Source organism: Solanum pennellii, chromosome 5 (assembly GCF_001406875.1).
Source record: "Solanum pennellii chromosome 5, SPENNV200".
Taxonomy (NCBI): Eukaryota; Viridiplantae; Streptophyta; class Magnoliopsida; order Solanales; family Solanaceae; genus Solanum; species Solanum pennellii.
The window spans coordinates 1,648,888-1,671,783 of NC_028641.1; the positions used below are offsets into that span (position 1 = coordinate 1,648,888).

The window sequence follows — 22,896 nt, forward strand, 5'->3', positions numbered from 1 at the left end:
TATATATATATATATATATATATACTTTCAAAATATTAAGTATCTTATCCTCATTTAGGAGTTTCCAATCATATATTGAGGAAGATATACCTAGATATGCTACCAGATACATTAAAATAGGGAGAAAGGTGAGCGAGATTTGTTATGTATCTCAAATACATGTGAATCACATCATGGTGTAATTTACATGTATCTGATATACCAAATACATAAAAGGGAGGCAAGCCAAATTTGTTCCATATCTCAAATTCACGTGAATTCATTTTGGATACAGTGTATCTAGACCAAATTATACTTAATTTTGACCTCATGTATCCGTGGGAGTCCTCAAAGTCAATCCTTTTTCTCGAAGTTAGGGATCCATTTTGCCGACTTCCCATGCCTACATTGTTCGATCAACCAGAGGTTGTTCACCTTGGAAACCTGATGCGGATTTCTATATAGTGTTAATATTCTCAATCTCATCTTCATTCAAATCAAACTCTTCCAATTCGGAATCGGAAATAGGGAAATTGTGTCGACGTTTCCGGCCGCGGGACGTGAGACGCTGAAGAGCTTCGTCGACATTGCGTTTATGAAGGTAGAAGGTGTCGATATCCATTACGGAAGCTCCGAAGAGTGTTGCTATGGTGAGTTGCATTTGAGAATTAGTTGATGGAGGTGACATTTTTTGGTTTATTGAAGCAAAGCAAGTGAGAATTTGTGGGAGTGATTATTTTTTGGGTTTTATAGGATTTCACTTCCTTAGGTTTAGGTTAAGTTAACCCTAGCTTTATTACCATTTATTTTATACCATATATTAGTATATTATTGAACATACAATTAGATATTCGTGTTTCTTAAAATCAGGATTGATTAATTATCTACTTAATTAATTACTTTACTCCGAATTAATCACTATCTCTTAATTCTCCCCTCTCATATTTATCACTTAATTATTTCTCCTCCTTTATGATACACTTAATTAAGATTTGAGTTGTATTTTTAATAATGAGGTATCTGAACATATATATGTATCCACCAGTAAATTTCAGATACATGATTTTTAACAACACGATGATATTAATGATACGATAAATACTCTGCAGTCGTGATTTATTATTAAATTCACGTGTTTTAGTTACATTCCATATTTAAACACACATAATTAAATGTATACGTTTATTATGCATTTGAGATACATATAGAATGATATAGAGTGAATTTCAAAGACAAGGGGCGTACGAGAGAGCTACTTCATTCCTATGCCCCAAGAAGTTGTTGCTATGTTTGATAATTAATAGACAAACTAAATCGTTATTTTGGTAATTAGGCCTCAAACAATCTCTATTTACGAAAATTCTGAAAATATGAATATCAATCACATAGGGGATGCATACTTGGAGTTTACGTCCCAAATTTTAGGACTTACGTCCTATAGATCTACGTCTTTAATTTGCGTCCTGAATCATGTTTTATATTGTCTCGCCTCGAGATTCGTCCCAAAAAAAACATTTTTGAAAACATTGGATGACACCTTGAGCATTTTCTTGTTTGGACCGAGGCAAATACATCTCATTTGGGCCTATATTCTTTTGGTGGGCTTTCTTCTTGATTCCTTTAGGCCTTTGTCATCTCTGGCCTACCAGAAATGACTATTTTTTTCTAAACAAAAACACATGTAACCCAAACATCACTTTAGCTGTTATTAACCTTTATAATTTCATCTTCTCAATAGAGAAATACTTTAATCTTTTTTCTCGTAAGAAAATAATGTGATAAGTATTTATATATTTTTAATTAAGAGTCTCATATTTAAGTTTTAGATATGAATAGCCTTTTTTAAGGAGCTATTTACTTTTAATGTGGAATTTCGTCCTAATACGACTCCTGATAATCGAGTTTTAATGCAGATATTGTCCTAGAAAAAGAAATATTGGAAAATTGAGTATAGATTCTTCGTTAATATATATTGGTCCATTAAGTAATTATAATTTAATTCTAATAAAATTAGATGTGTTTTTTTTTAAAAAAATTGAAAATTTGATATATACACTCCCCTATAACGCCGTGGCAAATAAACAAATTTAATTGTTTTATTTTGCACCCAAAATTATAGTCGATGTTACTATCACAATTTGTGGGCCATTTTTATAGGGTTTGTCTCTTTAAAATAAATGATAATTTCCCTTTAATTTCACAAACAAGAAAAATATTTTTTTTTCTATTACGCTAAAGTTCAATTATATTGATAGCGTAAATAAATTTACATTATAAAGTTATGTTACAAGTTAGTTATACACATTAAAAGGTGTGTTGCAGAATGAATAAGATCATTTATTCTGATTCGGATATCTCAAATTCAAACTATTCTAATGGAGAAGCTTTAATAATGAACATTTTCTCTCTTAATGAATTTTACACGATATGACAATAAAAATAAATAAAATAAAAACAATTATAATATGTGACAACTCTGATCAAAGAAATCACCATTTAATTAACTTGATTTCATAAATTCCATCTTTTATGGTGTAGTCGTTTTAAGAAAATGAAAAGATACAAACACAATTATTGTCATTATTATTTGAATTTTACTAATAAAAAAAATATCCTAATAAAGAGATTTTTTTAAATTCATTAAATTTATACAATGTTTCTATTTATACAATAAGTTTCCTTTTTTCTTAATTAGCAGACAAATCACTATTTAATTAACTTGATGTCTCATACACACAAAGAGAAGTGAAGTCCAAATTTGAAATTACAATTCTTTAAAGTTATTGAAATGTTCTAAATTAATAATATGTACGAATCAAAATTATTAAATTTATCGAATTTATTCTGACTTTGCCCCGGTCTCAATATATAAAAAGATGTTATGTAACATCAATCTTTGTCATTAAAATTCGAAAACAGCGTAACAATAATAAGTCTCATCATGTGCAGTCCTAATTAACCCAATCATATATATATATATAATTGTCAATTTTTCAAGAAAATTAAAATACTAAAAAAAAATCTGAATTAAAAAATGACACAATAAAAGTCAAAAACCACTTACTGGAATTTGATATTTTGACATGTATATATATTTAAAAAAAAGTTTATTTTTAGTCAAAAAGTTTTAAAGATTTCATTATCAGTGGTCCAAAATAAATGAAAATATGAAAGCTAATTAAGCCACTAGAAAAAAATTATTTCATTTTTATTGGTTAGTTCATAAAGTGGGGTGGCATGAGAATTCTAAGTGAAAAACTTAGTGGGAAGAATATATATGGAATTACTAACAATGCCAAATGAAATAAACAAAAATAAACCTTTCCTTTAAAATCAAAGCATTACGATTTCATGACGATATGTTAGGATCAAACGTTTATTATTATGTCAAAATTAACAATAAGAACAAGTGTAATTTTATTTGTTAATTAACGTTTATTATATATGAATATTATGTTTGATCATGATTTCGACTCGAGATACCGCGTAGGCAAAAGATTGATGTTACACAATAATTCTCCTCCCAACATATGTTTTATGCAATATGTTGTTTTGGGGATAGAACTTATAACATCCTATTTAAATTAAGATATAGCTGATAATAAAGGCATAATTTTGTTTTCCTTAACTAAGCCCACGAAGCAAACATTAAGTTCAATCATGAGGCGGCCTCACCATAAGCAAAATATTAATTTTATTCAAAATTACATTTTCTAGGTTGATTAGACTCAAGATGTTACAAATAATACTATATTGTAATTCCATATATATATATATATATATACTATTTTGTGAAGACGAATAAATTATTTTTCAAAAACACTCTCCTCAAATGATTCCTTCGGGATGACTCAGTTGGTTTAGAGGGTGGTTATCTACATGGATGATCTGGGATCGATTCCCCCTCAATGCCTTCTCTGTCGAGCCTGTCGCATATAAGGCTTGTCTAGTGTAGTTTATATCCCCTATGTGATCTGCAGACTATTACACAATGAGGGGTTTACCCAGTGCACACAAAGTGCTCACTACAGAGTTTGCTCAGCCGAAGGACAGAGGCTGTGGCAGAGGTTGTAGCGAATATTTATCCAGTGTGCACAAAATGCTCTCCCAAAGAGCAGAGACTGTGATAGAGATTGTAGCGGCTGCGGATTATCATGAGATTCCAAAAAAAAATAATTAAATTAAAGACAAAGAATTACAAATTATATATTGAAATCGAACCTCAAATTAAAGATAGATAATCATATCCATCCTAGTACGTTTCCATAATTCACATTGTACAGTAAACATACAAACTATTGTATAGTGATTGTCTCATTCATGTGAAATTTGGTTTGGATATACGTCATAATAACATCTAAATTTACTAGTATAAATCACTTCAATGTGAACGTGATATTCTTTGATCTTTTTTTCGTCTTTTTCTTTTTTCAATATGTGTTATCGTATTAATACTTTTTTGTTGTTGTGTCTTGATATCGAAAAGAAAGAAGTTGTTCAATGGATGACACTGTTTTTTTTATATATAAAAAAAGTTTTAATTTGAATTCTTCGTATGAAAAAATCTTTTAGCTTTCTTCGAATGGCCCTATACGACGTAACTCTAGATTAGTCAAATTTTATCGAATACTGACCAGAAAATGAAAAATTAAAGTGCTCTTAGTTAATGTTTATATTATTACTTAATATCTAAGGTTCTTGCATCTTTTTATTGAAATGTGATTTAAAATAATATTTATATGATTTTTAGGAGTAAATCAAAGCTTTGTTCATTAAAATTGAATCCCTTAAAAACAGGAAAATCTTTTGAATTTCTATGTAACTGATTGATTAGCTTTCATTTTGTCTCTATTAATCATCAAATAAAAATGTAAATAATTCGTTACCTTTTCCTTGAATTACAATTTTCCTATGGACAAAAAGTTGGAATTTAATTTCCTTGCGTTAAAATATTACTTTCTTAAAAATAAAAAAAAAAAGCATTTGGCAAGTTGTTTTTGGCCAAGGTCTGAGTTATTTTTTATTCTATCTAGTGTCTGATGTCTCTATTTAAGTTTCGGTTAAATTTTAATATTGCAGATGTCTATTCGAGAGTGGTAATTTTCTTTATATTCAGGGTTCGAACTTAAACTTTTAATGAAAGGTAAAATAGTTTTACTACTGCACCATAACTCATAATCGTCGAGAACTATGATTTTTTTTTATCTTAATGTATTTATTCAAGTGTGAAAACTATTTGTCAACATATATGAACAAGGAATAAGACAAATACGTTTGAAAACAAAATTGAATCTCTCTTCTTTTATTTTATTATTTTGTAAAAATAAAAAATTATTGTTTTGGTAGCTTATATTTTAGTTCAAATTTATTGCCTCTGGATTTGACGTGTATTCAAATTAAGAAATGATTAAAAGTTTTAAAAAATAGATTATATAAAATATTTTTAGGATAATATTATTTTGTTCACGTACCAATAAACAAAATAAAAATAACTTGCTTATTTTTTAAAAATATATTTTTCTCCGTACCAAGAACATCCTAATTAAGATGAGAAGTTATTATTTAGTGAAGGGTGGGTATAAGTTTGAGAAATTCGAAATCTTTTACGTATGTTTTTGTTTTTACTAAATTGAGTACTTAATAATACAATTTAGTCATAAAACTTAAGTAAAGTTAAAATTTCTAAACTTAGAATATTCTTATCATAAAGTGAGTCATGATGTGAAATGAGTGATCAGCATTGCAAAGCAAAAAGATCAAATCAAACAATTGTTGTGGCCATTACTTAAAAAATTACTATTTTCTTGTTAAAATTTCCCATAGAAAAATATTTAGTAGCTATTTTTATAAATATTTTACTTAAATAGGTGAAGGGAAATAATATTAGTGCTTTTATACGTCGGACAAAAATTAGGAAGCTTTTCAATACTTCGATGATAATCTATTCTTCATCACGTGTTTTCTCATCGAGTTGATTAAATAGAAAATGAATGAGAAAATCATGTAATATGTTTTTACTATTCTCTTCTTCATTGTTTTCAGTATGACTTCTTTGTCACGATATATATTTGCTTTACATATTTATTTTCATATATATATATATATATATATATATATATATATATATAACTTGAGTCAACCGTCTATCAAAAATATCCCTTTTACATTCAGAATGAAAAAGTAAGGCTATGTACACGCCATTTTTCTTAAATCCCACTCGTAAAATTACTACTTCAGACCAAAATAATGTATATCTTTGAATTTCGATACTCCAATTCATTCCATAAAATAACAAAATTTTTATTTGATCCAACTTAATGGAAAGTTGATACAACAAGTTAACTAAAATATGTTAGGCCTTCATTGAGTTGAGTCCCTTCATCATAATAATGAGAGTAGAAAAAGAAAAGAAAAAACCAATAAACACAAGTCCAATACAAAGAAAAAAAACCATATCTTATTCTTATATGTGTACATACATCTCTTATTTTTTAACCTAGTAATACTATATGTTAATCAAGTACTAGTTACAATTTAACCACAAATCCCTTAATACTTCATGTCATGAAGTTCATGATCATCACCATAACCCTTAATTCGATCATCCACCACTACTCTAGTCTTATACTCATATCGACTAGCAACATATAGAAAATAGAACAAGTTCAACACACCTAACCCCGCGATAAGATAGTAGTAATAGTCTACTCTACCCTTATTAATATCATTCGTTAACCAATCTAGATGTCCATTTCCTCCTGTAGTGTTATGCAAAACGTTCACTAGTAAACTGCTTATGTAACTTGCACCAGCAACAGTACATGAAAACAGAGAATTAGCCACACTGCTCATGTTTTCGGGGAATTCCTTATTGTAAAATTCAATCTGTCCAAGTATGTTGAACGCCTCCGCGAATCCCATTAACACTAGCTGTGGAGCTAACCACATTACTGTAACTGGTGCGATCCCATCAGGGCTATTATGAGTTATGGCGGAATTTCTTCTCATTTTTTCAGTTATCCCAGCTACGACCATTGATAGAATCGAAAATGCTATTCCGATTCCAATTCTATGTAGCAATGTGATCCCACCTTCTATTCGTGTTACTTTTGTGAGCGATGGCACGATGAGTCTATCGTAGACTGGTAACCATATCCCAACTGTAATCATCGATATTACAGAGAGGGAACCTGGTGGGATCTGGAAATTAGGTCCGAGATGACGATCCATTTTTAGAGCTTGTGAGATTGTGAATGTGCCCTGTTGTGCCATTGCTGTGAAACAGATAACCCCTGCAGACCAAATTGGGATTATTTTGAGTACACATTTCACTTCTTCGATTTGCTGGATACTGCATAATCTCCATTTGTTTGTACAATCACCGTCTCTGTTCACTTCATCCTTCATCACTATCGCTGCTTTGTTCAACCACCTGATAAGTAGATAGAGAAATGTTAATGGTTAATGAAGCGCGACTCTATAAAATGGGTGACCTAAAGCCAAAATTGTTATTATTACCTGTACTTATGGGTTAAAGGGAGTTTGTTCACAATAGACCCTTGAGGTAACAGAGGATCATAAAAGACCAAACCGCTACTCTGATGTTTGTCAGGGAGCTTTAGGTTGCGTTTCTTATAAGACGCTACAAAAACTTGAATGAAGCTCGAGAATATACTTCCTTGAGGCTTGACATGAACGTAGACTTTAGTCCCGATGAAAAATAAAACGATAGACAAGAAAATGAGTATCGTAGGGATACCGAATCCGAGCACCCAGCTCACTGAATCTTGTATATACACAACAAGTGTGACTGCAATTATCAAAACCAATGTAAAAGAAGTGTAATACCAGTTGAAAAAACTAGCAATCCCTTTTCTTCCTTCATCTGTTGTTGAATCAAATTGGTCTACACCAAATGGGATACTACAAGGCCTTATTCCAGCAGATCCAATGGATAAAAAGCCCAAGCCCATTACTAAAAAGCCCATTTGTGATTTGTTGGGCTTTTTGCATTGTTGGCCCAATTTGCAAGGAGGAGGGTGTAGCTTAGGTAACCAAGGTATCATGGTTAATGTCAACATTCCCTGTCAAATAATATGTGAAATTATACCATACTATATATAAATATTGATTGAATAGCATTTCATATTAATTTATGATTTTGATAGAGATGGAATAAATATCATGTTGTCTAGACTAGTCTATTTATGTAATAACAATAACAACAACAACAACAACAACAATAATAATAATAATAATAGCTAACTTGTCATCGCGTATTAAAATTAATTTTATTTTTATTTTAATTTATGTGATACTTTTTTATTTTTTTAGAATTAAACAGTTTAAATTTTATAAAAAAAAGGTATATAATCTTTACAATAATTAATAATTCAAAAAATTTAAAATAAAAAATAAATTTATTCAAATTTCAAATTAAAAAAAATATTAAATTATAAATATATCATCATTATCATATCTCAAACCTAAAATGGAAAGCATATATTTTTAATAGTTGCAATAATTGCAAACTTTTTTTTGTTTTTTTTGGGAAATGGACACATTGTGTATGACTTGCGTGGTATGTACCCTTATCTTCTGACAAAGCCGCACGCAAAAGCAAAAGTAAATATTATTCGTTCCGTTTTAATTTATGTGATATTTTAATTGTAATTTATGTATATATTTTATAATTATTTCCAATAATCAGATATAAGTGTGACTTAATTTACTTTTTACGGAGTTTCTAATATAAAAATTTGATTTCAGAAAAGCTTAAAAGTTCCATATCTAAGTTTTAAAAAGTCAAATTTAAACTGTTTGATTCTTGAAATTCGAACTGTGCACTATAAATTGAGACAGAAAAAGTAAACGTACCATCATTTCGAAAATGGAGGCAGAAGCAATAGTCCAAAATCGACCAATATATGCATCGGAAATAAAAGCACCAATTAATGGTATGAAATTAGTAACACCAGACCATATATTAAGAACATTGGAGGCAGAAACTTGGTCCAAATGAAATACTTGTAATAAAAATTGCATGAAATTTGCTAATAACCCTATTGATGCCAATCTCTCAAATGTCTCATTTCCTGGAAAAAAAGAAAATAATAATAAAAACATATTAATAACTCAACATTAATTTCACCTACAAAAAGAACAAACGTACACATTTAAATAAACATTTTATTAGCTGTCATTTTGAAATTTTTCTATGTATACCAAAAAAGAAAAAAAAACTTAGATGCTTAGACGTATGAATTATGATTAATTCAAGCTTAATTATTATAAATTATGTTGATATTAATAGTGTGAGCAAGATTTACAAGGAGATCAAAAGAGTTTTTTTCCATTGATGTAAATTCGATGGATAAAGTACTTGTTGTGTAATGAGAAGTAATAAATATGTTATGAATTATGACTAATCAAGCTGGTTATCGAGATCATATAGATATAATAAACTAGTGAGCAAGATTCATAAGAAATATTTTTTAAAATTTTTATTTATTTAAATCTTGATAAATAAAGTACTTATTTCTACTTAGAAGTCAGAAATTTTAATTAAAAGATAAAGAGAAAAATGCAAAACTTGTATGGAGTTATACACCTAACTATTTAGGTGATTCAATAATTTTTATATATGGAAAAAAATAATATTAATTATCTATATAATATAACTTTTCGACAAAATAATTTATTTGAACTATATAGACACTATCCATACTTGAGTTGATGGAAGAAATTATAGGCATAAAATTAAATACTCAAAAAATGTGCAAGTTTTATAATTGAGAACATACGTTTAAGTTGATTCGTATACCAATATTATTATAGAAGAAAAAAAAAAGCGATAGAAGCTTTTGAATGAAAGATCGATAATAATCACCTAGAACATAAGGCATAGCTCTCCATCCCCCAGGTTTTCTCCGGCGTGTTTTGGCCGGAGAATCACTACCGGAGGTCTGTTTTTCCTCATCGGAGACACCATTTTCCGGCAAGGGGAAGGACATTGAAGAATTGTTATTTTTTTTGTCCTCCATAATGATAATAATATATAGTAGTATATTTTCCTTTTCTTCTTAATAATAATAATAACTAGCTAGGAGTTATTATATAAATATAATAACTATACACTAGTACAATTTTTTTTTTCTTTAATTGATGATTTCTTCATTTCTTGGTATTTATAGACAAAAAAAACTTTATTTTAATGAGACAATTACATGCATTATTGTGAGAAATAAATGGCGTATATGATTTTTAGACTTATGAAAGGTACAAGATAAAATTATTGTGTGGCTTACGTGTGTTGAGTAAGGTAGACTCATATTTATCACCACTTTATCTTTATATTATTTAGTAATAGTAAACTATATATTAGGTGTTACTTCTTAATTCAAATAGTGGATTGGAGTGAATGAGAAATGTGGAGAATTAAGTGAAGAGAAAATAAAAAGTTTTTTTTTTTAATTATAAGTAGAAAAATTAAAAGTTTTATTCTTATATATGTTAGAAAACTTAAGAGTAGAGTGTCGTCGTTGTCGTTTGCTCGCTTGATTTTGACAATTGACTTAAAGGTTAATTAAGAAGAGGTTCTTTTGTGATTTTGCTGGCCGCTGATTTTTGAGTTCACTATTGAACTGTGAGGTACTGCTGCTTTTTTAGAAGGTATATCTATTTTATCATGGAAGGAAATATTTCACAATCTCAGTATAATGAACGGATTGAATTTCTTTAAGGACACACAATAAATTTTATAAACTCATGTATTATTTTTCTTTTCATCTTAAAAATAATTTTGATTTACTATTATAAATACGTGAGATTAAATCGACCAATTGTCATAAGTAAGATCGCAACAATCTATTAAAAATTACTTTTATATTTTTAAGTAAAATTATGTATATATATTATTTTTTTCAAATTTTATTGCGTTGTTATCGTTATTGCAATTTACTAATATACATATAAAACATTATTCCTTTGATATTCTTGTTTCAAGAAACAGACACTGTGATTAGAACTAAAGGACTTGAATCAAAAAGTTAATCGTGAAAACAAAACTAATAAGAGCACCAAAAAAGAGTTGACAATAACAAAGAAAAGATTCATGAACTAATACTTTTTCCGTGTACTATTTTGGAATGTTTAATAATATTTTTTTACTTTATAAAATTAATAAATAATTTTATACTTAATTCTTAATTTACCGTCATCATTAATTATAACCAATTCCTTGTTATATTTTTAAAAATATAATATTTATTATATTTAAAAGGTGAATTAATTTCTTGTTACATTTTTTTTAAATATAATACTTATTATATTTAAATAATGATGTAGTAAATTATCATTTTATTTATAATTTCTTCAGTATTGGATAGAGTAATAAATAAGTAGACCAATTATTAGTAGTTAGGAATCACGAGTGCCAACTAAAATCAAGAAAAAAAAACTAAGGACTTTAAAACTTGAACTGATAGAAAATTGAATATCCCCTCTTCTATATTGGTTAGATCATTTTTCTTTTTTACAAACATATTAAAAAAATATAAATAAGAAAGATAATTTAACTAATTCTTTTTTTGAATTTTCATAAATACATATGAACACTTTTAAAAGGAACTAATTGTAAGGGTAATATAGGAACAATAGAATTAATACTTCCTTAATTTTGTAAGGTGGTCAACTAATATTAAGATAACTATTTTTAAAAAGATGATCAACTAATATGAAACGAAAATAGTAATATTTAATAATAAAAGTAAAATAGACATAATTAATAAATTATCTCTTAATTTCTAAATTGAACATACTATATTTAATATAATACATAATAAAACATGGACAAAAATTTAGTATTGCCTTTTTAATGTTATATAAAAAAATAACTTAAAGTTTAAGTCCAAAAGATATGCTTACTAACAACGAAAATAAAATTATTTTATATTGTAGGTGGTTGTAACTTAAATCATTTATTTATTTAAAGCATATATCACTAAATGCATTTTGCCATTGGAAATTGAAAAATGCTGTTACAACTAAATACACTTCCACCCTCATTTTTATTTAATTTCATATATTTTTCAGTTTAAAAAAAAAATAGCTAACATAGGTATTTTGTCGAAATTTATTTATATTAATTGGTATGTCGTCTTTTTTTCTTGCAAAATAATTTGATAAATAAGTAACATTGAAGGTAAAATATCTAATACGTTGATGAAGATAAATAAAAACAAAAACATAAGTTTTCAAATATTGAAAAAGTAAAAGAACATTAGGAAATATAAATAAATGGCTCGTGTAATAATAACAAATAAAAACATTTTTGTATTTAATGTATCTACATTGATTAACTAACAATAATAAAATATTTAGTATACTTCGTAAAATAATGTGTACATAGATTTTGAATCTAATATGTGAAAATAAAGAGGTTAATGATGTGTATATATATATCATAACCCTATTATGTGAAAATATAGTGATACGATTCTAAGTAAAGTATTTTAAAACATATTTCAAAAAGATAAAGAATAATAAAGAAAATTATTTTGAAAAATTATGTTGACGAAGTAATTACAAAAAAAGGAGAAACTATTTAATTACACATACAATGTATATAATTTAATAATTTTCTAATAGTTTGAATATTACATTTACCTATAGTTCGAAATGATCACATTCTATATCACTAATCAATAATTCTATAGCAAATTTATGTCTAATACACTTAAATATATGTTTTATATATTTAGATATATTGTTTTGCTACCATATACGCTGAAACAGGAAAATAGATAGACGAACGGTCGAGATTTATCTATGAACTCCAGATACATAGAAGAGTGTCAAACAAACTACATACTTGTAAATTCTTCTGGATAAAATATATCTTGAACAAATTACACATGATTTTGACCAGTATATCTCAAGATATATGTATCTAGATGTATTTGGACGCATCAAAAATTGATAAGATTCATATAGTATTATAAACTAGCATATACCTAAGTAATTGGAGAGAGAAAAACTATGCAACACCTAAATTATACTATTCGAAGTACGACAACATATGACTATCCTAATCCATGATCAACCTCCATGCTTTCCTATCTAGGGTTATGTCATCTGTAGATCAGTAAAAGTTATGTCATATCACCCCAACCCCCCACATATTCTCTACGTGTTATACTCAACCTCTTATACTTTCTCGCTAACACATTTTCGTATAGTTTTTACATATCTAAAAACTTAAACATGCTAACATTTGTATTTTTGCTCCATACTATTATATAGCTGTCATATCTAGAATGTAGAAATAGTATAATATACTGTAGTCCACTTTACATTTCATTCTTTCATTTATTATAACTAATTAATACTCAAAGCAAATATCTTCAAAATGAAATAATGGATAGTTCAAATCTTGGGAAGAATAATTTAAGAATATTTTTATGTATAATGGTAAAGAGCTAACTTGTATCAATTGAATACTAATTATTAAGTTAAATTTACGTAGTATGCAAGTGTAGTAAGTAGCCCACCATATCATTGAATTTTATGATATTTCCCATGCATACATATTATCCAAATTAGGCACACCAGTCAAGGCAAAAAAATAAAATAAAATACTATATAGTATTATTACTATTATTCATATATGAAGTATCATAATCAAAGTTTATCTCTATATATTAAAAAATCTTCTTCCTCTTTTTTTTTTTTTTTTATAATTTCAAAGAGTTATCTAGAGATCATGTTCTATAATATTGTGGTTTATGAATTACACCGATATTTCTGACTTTGATTTTTGTTTTGTAATCATTTTTTTAATCTAATTTAAAATAAATATAAATTATTATGATTTGATAAATTTGTCCCTCTTTAATAATAATATACACATATGAAGAAATTGATATAAAGAAAGGTAAATTTGTTAAGTCGTAATTGTATATTTATTTTCAAATGTTTAAACAATAATTACAAAAAAATAATAGTAATAAAAATAATGAAAATAGACGTAATATCGTAAATAAAAAAAAATATTATAAAGCATAACAGGAAGAAAGGTCAATGAAATTATTCCTTTTTCTAAAAAATAAATAAATTAATTGATTTAACGTATTTGGAGTAGTACGTAGTTGACTTGCAGTATATGAAATAACTCCAATTTCATTTTTAATTGTAATATATACATATATATATATATATATATATATGTATGTATGTATGTATGTATGTATGTGTGTATAATATGCACATTTTATACCGTGTATGCATATATATTTTTTAATATGTGGTTAGCGATTGTAATTATTTTTGACGAATACGATTATTTTTCTTAATTTTGAATTATTATACCACGATAATCCCATTGACATAATAGTGAATTGGTGATCAACATTCAATCAACATATAATGGGCTGTTCTTTTTAGTAGTTTTAGTAATAATTTTTGCACTAAAATTGCTAATATTGTTATTTTGTTGTTATTATATACATCTTCAAGGTTATACATAGACAGAGTACATATATTTAAGGAGTATCGATTAACACCTCTTTATTGGAAAATTTTATTGAGTAGCTAGGTTTAAAAAAATATGTATATTTACGGTGTTAATATTGCATATTGACACTCTTTGACTTCTATGTGATTTTACTTTTTATATTTTAACACTCTTTAATCGAAGTTTTTGCTATGCCAAAGACAATATTCATATCGATGACCAAAGAGGTTTATTTTCAATTAGGTCTCAATTCATGTGATGTTATTTAATTTGAAAGATATTTAATATTAAAAAAAAAAACTTTTGAAACTTGTAGTTTAAAATAAGTAATAAATGTTTGTGTGACTATAAACCATCTTATTAAGAAAAAAAAATGAGTATTTTAAAGTTAAAATGGTTACTAACTAATATAGAAATGTATCGTTCTTTATAGCACTGACCAAAAAATAGAGTGTCGTATAAATTAGAATAGATAGGGTAATCTATAGTGAGATTTTTTTTAAAAAAAATGTAGCAACATTTTTTGTTCAAACGGTAACAAATTACATTGTATCCGCGTGTATCAATGATTAATCCTAATTGAAATCGCGTAAATATATTGATCGATTTTGGACTATCGCTTTTGCCTCCATCTTTGAAATGATGGTATCTCCATCTTCAATACTTCCTATGTCCCAATTTACGTGACACAACGAATATTTTGCTTTTTCATAAGTCTTAAAGACATTGACCTTATACCTTGCAAAGTGGGCCAACAATCCAAGAGGCCCAACAAGTAATAATGGGCTTTCTAGTAATGGGCCTAGGATTTTTGTCCATTGGGCCTGTAGCATCCCATTTGGTGTGGACCAATTTGATCCAACAAGTCGCAAATGGGCTTTAATTGGTATTACACTTCATTTGTGGTAATTTTGAAGGTGCTTTTTATTGATACGCTCATGTTCTTTATCTCTCAATTTCTTTTTCATCGTGATGAAAATGTACGTTTATTTGAAGCGTGAGCGTATAGTGTTCCTTGTTAGTTATAAGATATGCTTAAGTTGACTTCTTAGAGTAAAAGAATTTAACAATGTTAAATAAAAATCATATTTCTAAGGATCTTTTCTACTAATTTCTGTTCATTTGTATATGTTAAACTTTTCAATCTAACTAGAAATTTCTCTTTATAACTCGTAAAAATCTTATTTGAATTTTATATTCATGACAGATGAATTTTCTTTGACAACATAGTCCAAAAACATTTACTAAATTTAAATAAAAGAAATGCAAGTATTTGCTCCACGCATTAATTTGGAATGAACTTTTTCCATATAAATATTATCACCCAAGTAAAAATATCACATGAGATTATGTGTCACGATCCAAAAATGGACGTGATGACACTCGTCTTATCCCACCAAGATAAGTCAACCTAAAACTCAACCATTACAATAAAGTGCGGAAATAAAATATAAGTAACTTAATAAAAAATCCAAAACCTGGTAGTCACGTGTACAAACCTCTAAAGTATTACAATTGATTCAAAAGAAAAACTCAAGTCTCAAATGAACTTGTTTCTAGAATAGAACAAGATCATAATTAAGGAGAAAAAAGTCTGGTGAAATGGAAACAGCTACCTCACAAATCTCCAAGAAGCCTCAGAAAAGAAAAGAATGACAAGTACAACAATAGGCTCATAACCTACAAAAATTTGTAGAAGCAATGGGTGAGTACCAAACCACACTGAACTCAGCAAGTAAGCCTCTAAACACAAGCTAAGGGGATGAAATACGGGTACTCCTACCACTCCCAACCGAACCTCCACAACTACAACCTGCATTAAAATCAACCTAACCTAACAGCTCACAGTTTACATAGCACGTAGCTCAACAACAATACTTCAACAAATTACATATCTTCAACAACAATACTTCAACAAATTACATATCTGCAATAACAAGCTCAATATTGATCAATCGCAGGTTTCGCAGAAAGACAATCAGAAGATCAGCAAAACACGATATCAAGTTCACTAATGATAAGTATGTACAATGCAATGGAATGCAATGTCAAGTATTATGATGCATGTCTGACCTAGTGATACACACCCGCTGTCTCTCAGTCCAGGACCCATGGGGGACATATTTGTCCATGCATCTGTCGCGGCGCACGACACGACCCTCGATAATAGTAACCATCGCGACGCGCGATACGTCCCTCGAAATATAGTATCCATCGCGGCGCGCGATACGTCCCTCGAAATATAGTATCCATCGCGGCGCGCGATACGTCCCTCGAAATGGTACATCCTCTTAAGCACTCATTTTTTCCAATGCACATAACACTTATCACAATCAATGCCTCAGAATAATATAAATGACATGTCCACACAAATAATAAGGAGATGACCATTTTCATAACATTGCACAGTTCACAACCACACAAACATGAAATCACATCAACAATGATTCAACAAGCCTTCAAACCTTTCTCAATACATCACACATAAACAATTAACCACATTGCCTTTTGTTATCCCTTTTTTTCATCATTAGACTTAATCAATGTGGAAGAGTCAACCCATCACCATCCCGTTACTCCCAAACATATACCACAAGAAAATACACGCATTCCATACACTTAACAAGAGTTTAGAAATCCACTTGCCTCAAATACTCGAACAATCACTCAGGAATCTTTCTCTTTCATTGAACTTCCAACTCAAAGCAATCTATTCACATTAATAATCACAATAAAGTTTCGAAAGTAACAACACTCATATTACTATAGGTCTAGCCTAAATCCAAGAACTCACTTAAAATATATAATCAAATTCTTAAGTTTCAAGTCTAGAGTTTAGTCTCAATATTTTCAAACAACATAATTATAATGATTTTTATATATCACAATACACCCACTATTTAATACTTATTTAAATATATCAAAACTTAAATCCTAATATGATAATTGAATAAAAATAATTAAAGCCGAAACTAATTGCCCAACACACCAATGACGGACTGCAAAACTAACTACTAAAACAATCTAATTTCAATGTTCCAATCAATATTCCTCGTTCACTATTAATAATCCTAATCTTGGTCTATGATTAGGAGTACTCATTGTCCAATGATTGGACAATACTACTTCACATATTTATAACCCCACGTTCAGAACATCAAACCTATATATCAATTTTCGATTTTTTTATTATTATATTTTTTTTCCCACTATTAAATTTTGGTTTCTTCTTGTTCTTTAACAAACAACTATGCTAATAATAATAATAAAATATTTCTATAGCATCTATAATCATATGCATATATACAACAGTACAAAGGTGAATGCAGTTACCTTGATGACCTCTGTTCTTTTTTTTTGTGTGTGTGTCCATGTGCCGCCGACGCACGTTAATTTCTTTCCTAAGGGTCTGATATACCCCTCAACTTTGTCATTTAGAGCTGATATACCCCTTGTTATGAAAGTGGCTCATATATACCCCTACTTGTAAACAAATGGCTCACATATACCCTTTTCCTCTAACGGAAATGAAAAAAATAATAATTTTAATCTAAATTTTTACTATTTTTTTCTAAAAAATATAATCTCATATGAGTAAATTTAATCCTCATCAAACATATTTTTTTTTACTTTTTTTTGTTTAAATGACTAATTTATAATTATTATTTTGATAATCAAATTTATTTATGTTTCACTAATATTCTTGTAAAACTTATTGTAGATGACCAAATTTTTTCTTCGAATACGAAATTAAATTACAATACACACAAAAAAAATATTTTAATTTTTTATTCTTTAAACTAAGGAATGAAAGAAAAAACAAAATAAGAATAAGAAATTCAAATAATTATAATAAAAGAAGTCAAAAAATAATTTATGTATGAAAAAAATTAAAATATACCTTGAACTTTGATAGAAGAATCATATATACCCCTAAATAATTTTTTTGAAAAAATTAGAAGTAATAAATATAAATTTAAAACTAATTTTTTAACTTCCGTTAAATGAAGGGTATATGTGAGCCATTTTGTAACGGTAGGGGTATATGTGAGCCGTTTGTATAACGGTAAGGGCATATATAAACCATTTTTATAACGAGGGGTATATCAGCCCCAAATGACAAAGTTGAGGGGTATATCAGACCCTTTTCCCTTTCTCTTATCTCCTTTTTGTTTTTAAATAAAATAATTAGGTATTCAAGTGGTAAATTTTACTAACTTAATTTAATTATATGGAACTAATGGTATAAAATCTTAAATAAATGATACTTTAGTCCATTAACTATCAATTAAGTCAATTATCCATAATTACCCATCAAATAATTAACTAAAGTCAATAAATAGTTCAAAATTTTTAAAATTGACCTTCGGAGTCATTACATTATGAGAATGTAGAATCACACAAACCATTTCTCATAAATAAAATAAAATAAAATAAATTAAGATGAAAGATTTTTTAAATTTGAAACTCTATAGAAAATTCTAATACATTTTTGTTAAAAAAAATTTGTCTTTAAACTTATATTTATGTGATACTTTAAATCCTTACATGGCTTGATCAAAAGAGTTATTATTTGTATATTTAGTTCATTTGACTTGGCATTTGTCATTATTGTAATAGTGAGGAAAAGTATGTGATGTGTATGAATTCAATATTTATTTATAGTTTGTTTTAAAGTGAGATTTATTAACTAATTTTAAAATATTAATCTAAAATAAGTTATATATATTGGAGTGATATTAAATGATTTTATTAACGGTAAAATAAATATTTGATAAATATCATTAATATTCGTAAAAATACTTTTAAGAACCATAAAATTCCGTATTTATAATTAATGCAAATTTATGTTGCGCACAAAATTTTGTTAAGACTAATTTTAGTTTTCGAAAGATTCCTAGAAGTACTTCGATAATTAATTTTAGCCCTTAACTATTTAATTCATATGGAATTCAAACATACAACTAAAAATCTTGTTCTAATTAAGATTGAAAAAGTCCAAACACCCATCTCGAGTATCTTAATGACAGTTGCTTCGAGATTGAAACGGTGGGTGCATCTTCTATGAGTGATTAGTTTTGTTACTAGACAGACACGATGAATGTGTGCGGAGATAATTCAGTTAATTATTCTATGATGTGACAAGTCAATTAGCCTGAACAATCATATCATTTTTTCAGCCAAAATAAATTACTTTTTGATTAGTTTTTTTTTATTCAAATAAATGAATATTTAAATAATAAAAAAGGTATTAATAAATCTTTTAAATTTATTTTTATTTAAATAAATGTGTGTTCTCTTACCTTTTTTTTGTTGACTTCTCAACTTTTTAATACTTGTACATTTTCAAAGCTTTAATCTTTTTTTTTTGGTGGGCACTTTTTAATAATTTCAACATAATTCATCAAGGTTATTCTATGATGAGTTTCTGTTCATTACAATACAAACTGGTAAAGTGTAAAAAAAAGAAAAACGAATAAGGAATATAATATTGCTTATGTTGTTTGATTTTGCTATTCAAAACTTCAAATGTTTAAATATGATCTTCATTCATGTATGCATTATATTAAAGATAAATTTTATTTCTTGTTCATTGATATTTTCACGATAAAAGATGGAGTACGTGATAAGATCAATAAAGAAGAAAAACAAATACTCCCTTCGTTTAAAAAAGATTAGCCTAATTTGACTTGGAACGACGATTAAGAAAAGAAAGAAGACTTTTTAATCTTATGGTTCTAATTTAAAGTTATGTCAAGTGTACCAAAATATCCTTTAATCTTGTGATATTAAACATGCCACGTGATAAGTTAAAAGTGTTGAAAAAAAAGAAATTATTCTTTTTATAACAGACTAAAAAGAAAAGAGAAAAACGAAGGAAATAATATTTTTATATGACTAAAAAGAAGAAGCACTCTCCAATCCTCACACAGTAAAAAATGATGTAGGGCACGCAATGTGTCAACAAAAAATATCAAAATAACACAACAAAATTCTAATTGAAATGTATAAGTGAAAAATTACTTCCAATTTTAAAAGATTATTTATGAATTCCATTATTTATTTATATTATTCAATATCCATACCAGTTTTCACACATCTCGATTAATTTTACGAAATATCATCTATCAGATAAATCTGTCTATCAAAATTAAGATAAATAAAAAGAATCTATATAACTTTATGTAAGCTGCTATCAAACAAGAAACAACTAAAAACAAAAATAGCCATTTCATCGAAAATAATCCACTAAATTACGTTAAATATACATATTTCTTATTAAGACAAAATGGGAAAGTCCCTGCCATTAAATTATTAATTCCAATAACTATTTTTTTAAAAAACTTTTTGTGTTGCAAAAACAAAAAAATTATACTGTACTTGTATTACTAACTATTTAATGGACATATATAGATGATAAAACTTCCCTTTTTAATTTTGGAGTCTATAAGTAAAATGGATAAATTTGTTGTTGTCAAATATTTACTTTAAAAAGTAAATTAAAGACTTTCAATAATTGTGGATTATTATTATTTATTATTAGAATAAATAGTAATTTCTTATATTGCGCAAATATTCACTTTATAAAATACCTAATATAAAATTTTATTGTATATTAGGATTAGTACATTTTTCTACTTTTTAAAGCAATGATTGTGATTCCACCTATTTGTGGCAATGTCGGTGAAGATTTTATTATTATTATTATTATTATTATAATTATTATTATTATTATTATTATCACATGTTTTTCATTATTATATAGAAAATTCGGGTGGCATGCTAATAAAATATTTAATTCTTTGTTATTTTTATATTTATTAGTTGGTAGACAAATTATTAAATTGTGATTTTGCTTTTTTTTTTTTTAACTTCACTTAACGAGTCAATAGATAGTGAGGCTTAGGACTTACTTAGATCTTTTGAATCAACCTTGTACTCATCATGAATTGGATTGGAATCATTCTTAACGAGTTCATAAGAAATGCTTCCATTATTTTTATCGCGTTCGGATAAAAACACAAATATTAACATTACATGTTGGTGCTACCAATACTACTCGACTACAAAATCTTAAATTTATTATATAGTATTTTCCCTGTCTCTTTTTACTTGTCTACTTTTTTTTTTATAGTTATCTTTAATTACTTGTCCATTTTGATAAATCAAGAAAGTATAATTTTTTTTTACCTAGTATATCCTTAAATAAATGTCTAATACTTTAAAAAATGTAGAATTTTTCATCGACTTTATAATTAATAAGGGTAAAACGGTAAACTTACTACGTTATTAATTATTTTCTTAATAAGTATGCTAGTTTAAAAGTAGACAAATAAAAAGAGACGGAAGGAATAATTAGTAAGTTTGAAATTAGTAATTAAGGAGTATTCTTATAAAAGAACTACTTATTTAAAGGGTATTATTATTTTTAAATATGCCATGCTAGCTTGAACTTACAAACTCAGCTGCTTTTTAGGTTCATCCTTTTGCCTTAGCCCTTGCTAATGAGTTGATGGATCAAATCAAATCTTTTAGGCCCATGTATCTTGAAGATTCAAAACAAATATTTTATTTTAAATATTGCGATATGGTATCAGATTGTATAAAGTTGAAATTTAGTTAATCGTATAGTTTAAAATTTTTTGTATTGTATATTTTTTAACAAATATAAAACTCCTACAAATTTATAAAAATTATCAATTTTTTCACTATTTTAAAGTAGTGTGATAAAAAAGACAAAAGGGAGAGAAAATTGTAAAATAAAATATTGAAATTGAAAATCAAAGAGAAGTTTTGTTATGCAATGTAATTATTTTAAAAATATTTATATAACATATAATAAGAACCCTATAATGTTATAGGGTGTATAACTCTTTTTTTTCCCCTTATATGACCAAACAAGAATTATTTTTCTAATGCTACATTTTAACAAAATCCATATGACATTATATATGCAAGATTTTTTTCAAAAAAATGTTTTCTAAGCCCTTTTAGATAATAAATAAATGTGCTTTAGAATTTTCCCCAAATTAGTAAGTAACCATAAAGCTAAACACTATCTAAATCCAAATAAATAGCAAAGTCCATTAAAAAACATTGATGTAGCGAATGAGACTGTTTTTATTAGTTTCGGACCTTTTCGAGGCTTGACGTATGATCTTTTGCCGTAAGTGCTTCTCCTTGAATAGAGTCTTATGTGGCTTAAATTTGAATTAGCCCGATTCTAATATAAATATCTGGTGTGTTGGTTTGGAACTCTTTCAAGGCTCAAGTTGTGGATATCGAGAAAATCTTTTGTAGAAAATGGTTCTCCTCGAATGAATTAATCCAACTCTAATATGAATATCGAGCACTAAATGAAAACGAAAAAAAAATCTATATGTCAAGGTGCTATTTCACTTGTT

The 22,896-nt window shown here is 27.3% G+C and overlaps 1 protein-coding gene across 1 annotated transcript; it reads right to left on the minus strand.

The window, feature by feature from the left end:
- Window positions 1-6,409: 6,409 nt before the first annotated feature.
- On the minus strand, window positions 6,410-10,137 carry LOC107018797 (protein NRT1/ PTR FAMILY 2.13). Its single transcript, XM_015219376.2, has 4 exons — window positions 9,869-10,137; window positions 8,857-9,074; window positions 7,498-8,063; window positions 6,410-7,411 (listed from the first exon to the last, which is right to left on the minus strand). Exons 1-4 carry the CDS (start codon window positions 10,020-10,022, stop codon window positions 6,529-6,531), a joined length of 1,821 nt encoding a protein of 606 aa, XP_015074862.1. The 5' UTR covers window positions 10,023-10,137; the 3' UTR covers window positions 6,410-6,528.
- Between the last annotated feature and the right edge of the window lie 12,759 nt (window positions 10,138-22,896).